We start from the raw sequence: 7,864 nt of genomic DNA on the forward strand, positions 1-7,864 counted from the left end.
CTCTCTCTCTCTCTCTCTCTCTCTCTCTCTCTCTCTCTCTCTCTCTCTCTCTCTCTCTCTCGCTGCCTCCCTTCTTCTCTCTCTTTTTCTGCATTAATTACTAAAGATACAGAGCATTGCATCATCATTTTCACGAACACGATGCAATCTCGATGGCTCTCGCGATAGCGACGACGGAATCACGTCAACGCCATTGTCTACGGTATACATTTAGTCGCATCATTTTGTACAGTATAGCCATAAAACTTAAAACTAGAAATATTGCACGTGAAATTGAACAGTGTTGGCGGCATTTTCGGAGATATTGTGTAAAGCATATTTTGTTTAAGATTTGTTAAAATTGCTTTACGGCGGTCAAAGCGACGTTATAATTATTATAAAGGTAATCCGTCGCATTTGCAGAGATAAATGAACAACACGACACGTTACATTCGTGTGGAAGTGAAAAAAATCAACGTGTAAACTGCCAAATTAAAAGCCCGATAACATGTTTAGATCGCCTAAGATTCTATAGCGCACTGATCAATCGTAATCATAGGAATATAATTGATTTACTTGAACAGTTAACTTTATTATATAATAATGAAATAGTCGTAATCTAACATGGGCGCACTTTGCTCATTTGTTGCTACAATTTATAATGACATGGTTCCGAAACTCCCAAATTATCCGAAAGATCGAAACGTCGTTTACATTTCACATTTCTATGATTCGAGACTTTGCTTGTTCATCTTACTTCGTTATAATAGTCACGTGGTGGCGTTAACTATGTCACTACGTTCTCCTAATCTTGAGCATGTGCAAATTGGGGTGCCATGGCACTTTTCTGAAGGTCGACGCTCCTGTTTCCTCGGGCGACGGATCCTCTTCATTGGCTTCGTCTATTGACGCGCGCATCAGATCAATCCCGGCACTGCTGCTGCTGAGTACCCTTCGATGTGTGCTCGCCGCGTCGCCGTTGTATCTACCGGCACCGGGATCACTCAATACTCGACGGTGTTTCCTCTGGCGACAATGACGGTGATGATAGTGTTGCTGCTGATACTGCTGCTGCTGCTGCTGCTGCTGCTGCTGCTGATGATGATGATGATGGTGACGATGGTGACGGTGGTGATAATGATACTGCTGTCCACATAAAGATTCGTCGCACTTGAAGTTCGGCAGATGTACGGGAAAAACAGGATTCGGGTCCAGATACAACCAGCTCGCGCTGTCCACGTAAGGAAGGAGATGCACCGCGTCCAGTGATAGTGAATGCGGGTACAGCAAACGTTTGCGAGCGGCGTATTCGTTGCCCATTGACGATTCAAGCACCAATCTCCCGGAAGAGAGAGAATCTCGCGAGCCAGGATGTGCTCTGTCGGCGTGAGATTTGTTCGTCTTTTATAAATGGACAATGTGATAACAATGGGTAACTTTAATCGTTTGTATTTGAAAAATGATTGTGGTCGCTATATCTTGAGATACGAAGGTATCTTTTATAATAGTATAATATGATACAATTTACCAACTAAGAGGGATGTCAAATCTCTTGTCCGAAAATTTCACGAGCCATTTCTCCCTCGCAACATTAGACTTTCCTTTAGAGGAAATAGGGATACCGTAAACAGAGAGGATCGTACACAGAGGAAACATCGTGTAATACCGAAGAAACAGAGTTAGGCGTACTATTATACCAAGCTCCAACAAACCTGTGCAGAAGTCTTTGGGAGATTCCGCGTTGTCAGTTGAGAGGGTGCTCTCCCCTCGGCATTCTATAACATTTATTCCACGCCTCCAGCAGCAGTACACAACTATGGAACCTGTAAAAGATAAGCAGAGGCAGGCCGATCCTAGACAGCACGCCCCAAGCGAGCACACCGAAGAACCTGAGTTGCAGTTCCTGCGACAGCCAGTTTTGCGTGATGACCGTGTCAAAGGCCCAAAGAACGGCATTGCTGAAGAGCAGGAAGGTTATGACCTGACGACCCGGTTTCGCCAGCATTTGGAAGCGTGTGATGCACGAGCGTCGCGAAGTCTCGGCGATCAATGTGCTCTGCGCGAAGCACTGCACCAGCTGCAGAATCGATGTCGACAGCAGCATGATATGCCTCGCCCGAGTGTCCTCGTTCTCGCTGTCATCCGATGTCGCCAGAGAACAAGCGCACACCACGATGGTGAATACGGAGTAGAGTTGCACGCCAAAGAGCGACACGTTCGATAGGAGACTGTCCAGGGCGGCCGGCGCTCTCGTCACCACCGAGATCTGGCGCACTTGCACGAGGCCGCTGGCGGTCATCAGACTGCTGAGCGTCAGTATGCCGATCAGAGTGCCGCAGGTAAGCCAGGAGAGAGTGGCCGACGGGAAATTCTCGTCCTCCCGCACAACCAGGAAGATGAGAATCACCACGATGCCGGCGACCATACACAGGATACCCAGGAAAAGACCCTTGCTGGAGCCGTCGCAACCTATTCTGCTGTGACTGCTCAGATCCTTGCTCCCATGAAACTTTTGCTTCATCAGCCGGTTCCGGCCGACATTCTGACCCATTACGAAGGTCACCGCCGCGGCGATTAGACTGCATATCGAAAATGCATATCGGATGAAACAATGGGAGTTATTAACGCGCGACGCAAGAGCATACTTTCTGTCGGCTATAGACGCGACTCAGTGTCGATAATTACGATGTAACGCACCTGAATTGAACAATGAAGGGATAGAGGAAGGGCATACTCGAAGTCCACAATTGTCCTAAGGTGTTGGTGTTCAAGCACTCCTGCAACGCGATCACCTGAGAGATTTGTTCGTTGGAGACAGGTTGATAAGGTTTGAAGGTGCTCGTTTTCGTCGTAGAATCTTCTGAAATAAAGCGGAGTTGCGTCACTCTCTGTTCTCTTATTCAAACGAGATTCAAGCGAGATTGAGACATTATGTGTCGTATCGCACACACATAATGTCACATAATGATACATAGGCGAATGCACACCTATAAGATCTCGCGACTGTCTCGTCAGGGATCCGGGAAATCCTCGTAGATTTAGCGGAGACACGGATGTTTCCTGCTCGTGCTGCGCCAAGTGTACAAAGTAAGTCCATTCTTGCGCGGAGTCCCATATCACTAGACGCGTCCAGACCGCGATATTCGTGGCTGCGAGGTGCGTGAAGCCGAATCTGGCTGCTAGACCGAAGCGTTCCACGAGGACCTGAGGAGTTGCCGGTAGGACAGAATGTTCTCTTGGTAAATCTCGAATAAATATGTAACGTCGATCAATTTCCAATGAAATTTCATCGAACGGTTTCGTTTTTCGTTTTTCCAAATCTGAATTTAGAATCTGTAAGAATCTTCCGTGCGCGTTTTGATGCGTTCGCTGTACGATTGTATAGCGATACATGGCGAAACGATCAGAGCGGAACGAAGAAACGCGTTCACGCATTGTCTGACCACGTACGTGTTCTGTTTAATGCAATTAACGTAAGACTGATGCTCGCCTGCGAGTTTACGAAGAGAAAGTGCATCTGCAAGAAGGTGAACAGGCCGTGCAGCACTGGGTGCACGAAGACAACGTCGGTCAAGCATTCGGCGCCCTGCATCATCGAGTGCATCGCCATCTCCAGACCGTTGAAGACCAGCGTCGCCAGGCCAAACACTGAAACATCATATATGCTGATTCGCGGTCGGGTCTGTTTCGCGAATTGTAGTAGCAGCAGCAGCAGCAGCAGCAGCAGCAGCAGCAGCAGCAGTAATGAGAACGATGCGTCTCGCTACTGTTGTTCACTGACGCTTGGTTCAGTGGCCATTTCATGTTGTCATTGATAAAAGTTTCAGTTTTTGGAATCAAATCCTTGAAAACGTCTCGTCACACGAAACACGAAATTTCGAATCGGATGGAATTTTCAGTGAGACTCAAGGAAATTCTTCGGATGGATTGAATGATGAATTTCGGATAATTTTCCCGTGAAATTCGCTGTCCGATCGGCTGTGGCTAAAAACGCCGTGAACACTTACGAAGCGCGCCGACACGTATGTAAAAACTGGTTGGTGCAGTCCTGGCTCTGGAGATGTGCGCTCGTTTTAACGACCCAAACCTGGTGAGCGACGCGCCGCCGAGTTCCGCGTCACCGAGCCCGTTACCACCTCGGCTCAAGCTGCCACAGCTGTCGACCAGCACCCATATGTAAATGCCGATGATGACGGCGATGCTGCCCACGTAGAGGTACATGAGGAAGACGCCCTGAAATGCGATTACGCGACTCTCTATGCGCTCGTTGTGCGAAAGCGGATGTTTGCGCCGGAGCGGAATTTTACGGCTCATTTCGAGGGAGGACCGAGCGCGGCAAATCGATCTAAAGCTTGGTCTCGCCTGTGTGCTTTTTTGATTCACGAATAGGAGTTTCTAGCTCAAAGTCGTCTGTGCGTCTGGTGCTCGGACTATCCTCGGACAGTGCGAAGTAACGGTATCGATAATCCAAACTCCGACAGCGCGATTACGACTTGGACGCATATACAGCTACGAAACGGAATCCTGAAACGGACTCGCTTACGGAACGTTTCGGTCGCGATGAACCAAACGATGGTTGCTACCTACTTGCAAACTGAGCAGAGGTACAGGCGTGTCCATGACCTCGGCCAAACATAACGCCATCGTTAGGACGACGATAAGCTCGCCGTACACGTTTGAGAGAACGACCCATAGTTGCGAGCTGCAACAAGACAACACGTCGGACGAATTGTAACCAGATATTCCAGGTTCATAGAAGCCTTTTGCTTCTCTCGCTCTCGTATTATCCAGCTTGAGAACGCCCGCCGCACATCATCCGCGACTCGATTGACCAATAATCCTTTCAACATTCATCCATCCATTCATTCGTTCGTTCGTTCATTCCGCCCCTCTCCACCAGTCTGCTGGCGCTCCAAGCATGACAATACGAAACAGAATCGAGATCTCACTAGGGTTCCGAGTGATCCAGCAAATCGTCAGGAGATCGCGTCCTCGCCAGGATCCTCGAGACCAAGGACCTCGCTGGTTGCGCCGAGCTGGTGGATGCCTGCGCGGGCGGCTGCTCGTTGTCCTTGGTCCTGTCAGCCCTGCTCGGGGCACCACCCGGCACACCCTCCACGGTGCCGCCCGTTGTACTTCCGGTCTCGTTCAGGCTGTCCTTGTCGTGCTGTTCATTGCCCGCTGCGAGTGACAGAGAGAAAGAAGGAACGGAGAGTGAGAAGCGCGCGCATAACGTTCGGCGTCGTACCTATGCAGCAACCGGAAAAGTGGAACCCCGTTCTTCTTGCTACTTTCTTTGGGTCGTCGGAGAAATGTATGTAACTTTCGCTGAAAGAATTTATTTCTGCGAGATCCGCGCCGCGGTAAGCGCGCGCTTACCACGGCGCAACGACGCACCGCCCGCGGCCAAATAGATTCTCTCTTGCGGGGATCTCGCGTACACATCTGCCGTGTGTGTTGTGTGCCCGATCGTGCACGCTCGTAAACGCGACGCTCGAGGAACGCGGCGTTCGGCACATGTTGCCTGCTTCTCGCGCGTATGACCGGTTTTTTCTAAAACCGTTCGTACAGCAAAGACATCATTCCATTGAATTTCATACAACAGCTAGAAGAAAATCTCCGTTAGAGCTAAACGAGCTAAACATTCCCTCGTTCCCTTCGGCATGACGGATTCATTTCCCGATTCATGTCACAATGGATCGACGCGACACGATCGCTCTTTTCTTCTCTTGTATCGCGAAGCATTCGTTTTAGCCGCAATAAGCCGCAAGAGTCGCAAGAGAGCAATGATGCTTGTTCCGCTGTTGTGTGCACGCCGCGACGTGCGAGGCTTCTTTCGTAGTAAAAGTTCGGCTCTCCGGCGCGTTAAATAGCTGGCAATTACTGCGAGTGTAATGCCGTGTAATTAGTAACGGCGAAACCAAAGTTCTCTGGCGCGAATTCGTCCAACTGCTTTATCACTCGCGCAGTGAATTAATGTTCTAGCTCCGCGTTTCATTCGCGTTGCCTTCGCCTTCGAGTATATCGATCGTAACGAATTATACGCATTGTATCGATTCAATCATCGAACGTATATCGTATAATCGTGATTCTCAGTGGCGTGATTCAAGTGACGACCATTGCGTGGACGCTGCGTGCGTGTGTGTATGTACGATCGTCGACTTGTCAATACGTTGAATATATTGTTATATTTATTGTTTCGGTATTTGTAATCGGTGTCTTTATTGAAATTTGACTAGATGTACACTCGACGACTCAAACAGTATCACACTCGCGATTCAAGTCTTTCGACATTCTTTAATCACTCAAAATACACTCCATTCGTTGCGGATTACATGTCCTATGTATCGCGCGATTTATCGATATTTCAAATACATAAAACGACTGTTGTTTTCATTAACCTCGATTTTTCTCCTGTCGTTCTCCAGGATGAATATGCTCCTTGTACTTATCTGCACGAGATAGATAGACTCACTGTCCTTAATGAACCTCAGGGAATATTACGATATCCTTTATCGACGATTTGAGAAAGGAATCGCTTCCACGCGAAACATAACGAGTTGCTCAAGAAAGCGAAGTATCGAGGATGAATTCTAAGCGAAGACTAGGCGCTTTTGACGACCTATTTACACGCGATCGATATCGCGGCATAGTGATCCGTAACGAACAGGACATTACAATTACGGGTACGCGTAAGTGGCGGTTGTACGCGAAATCGGCTAACAAGCTCTTGGATTCGTTCCGTTACTCTGGCGCGCACGCACTGTCGTTGCGATCTTTCCGCGTGCTAAAATCGACGTTATCATCTGTTCCGATTGTATGTACATACGTAGGTATACATACAAGGCAGTATCAAAAGTCACGAGTCAAAAGTCAAGGCGCGCGCGACAGCTGGCGTACATTGCTCGCCGTGATTAACGAAGCTTGAAGATTATATTGTAGGTTCTGGAACGGAGACATGTGTTTGATCGAGGATGACGCGACGATGGAGCGCCGACGGGAGTCACTACAAAGGACTACCGTGGATTGAAGAGGTGAAAGGTTCTCTGACAGAAGGCATCGTGAGGATCCTTTCGACTCGGATGTTGTACTCGACACGAGACCTTGCGGTAAATATCTTGCGGTAAATGGGACTTGTACCTGTTTGTCGACGACGACGACGACGACGACGACGTTCGTAAAGGTGTGGTTAAATTATTTACTATATGAAGTTAAATTCAAAAAATAAATTCAATAAAAGAAACAAAATTAATTAATATGCGCGCAACAAACGCGTTTGTTCTCTTTTCCTCAAACAAGAGTTATGTCAAACAAGAGGTATTGTCTAGTACGATACATACGGTACGATGCGAGCAAACGAATCTAATGTCCCCGTGCACCTGCGGCGCTTTCCGCACCTGGCAGATTGCGAGTCAATTGCCGAAGCGTTTCCTCTTCGCATCAATAGCGACGAGAGAGTGCCGTAAAGCTCGCTATTGTGATCGAGAAATGATACCGTTTTTATTTTTATCTGTATTTGTGTCATAATATGATACGAGCTAGAATATAATTAATAGATCGCGTTTTACGCATGTGATAAAAATTTGTGGTTCCAGAAGTGAATAAATTTATACGGAATAAATTTATACGGAAAGAAACTTGGCTCTTTGCACATTTCATACAATTTTTCAACCGACACGTCGTCAATACTACAACAATCAACATCATTGCATATTCTTTTATATAAATTCTTTTATAGGTTTCTTTTATGTAAAATTTTCCATTGTGTCACATAGAGAGAGTGTGTCAAGCCAATTTATACCTACATCTATAAATTCTCTACTATTCTGTTTATTTCTTCTTTTTTTAATACTTTTTTACAAATGAAATCCCCCCCCCCCCCCCC

At 47.4% G+C, this 7,864-nt stretch overlaps 1 protein-coding gene across 1 annotated transcript in view; it reads right to left on the bottom strand.

Moving 5' to 3' along the window:
• Positions 1–6: 6 nt before the first annotated feature.
• Positions 7–7,864, bottom strand: part of LOC116848576 — a 16,298-nt gene continuing 8,440 nt past the window's right edge. Inside the window, 8 exon segments of the mRNA XM_032824828.1 lie at positions 7–1,355; positions 1,762–2,558; positions 2,677–2,839; positions 2,967–3,433; positions 3,435–3,627; positions 3,987–4,212; positions 4,567–4,681; positions 4,929–5,160. Coding sequence (XP_032680719.1) covers positions 775–1,355; positions 1,762–2,558; positions 2,677–2,839; positions 2,967–3,433; positions 3,435–3,627; positions 3,987–4,212; positions 4,567–4,681; positions 4,929–5,160 — 2,774 coding nt within the window. The 3' untranslated portion in view covers positions 7–774.

Source organism: Odontomachus brunneus, unplaced genomic scaffold, assembly GCF_010583005.1.
Source record: "Odontomachus brunneus isolate Ranch 3 - 2012 unplaced genomic scaffold, Obru_v1 Obru_scaffold_097, whole genome shotgun sequence".
Classification (NCBI taxonomy): domain Eukaryota; kingdom Metazoa; phylum Arthropoda; class Insecta; order Hymenoptera; family Formicidae; genus Odontomachus; species Odontomachus brunneus.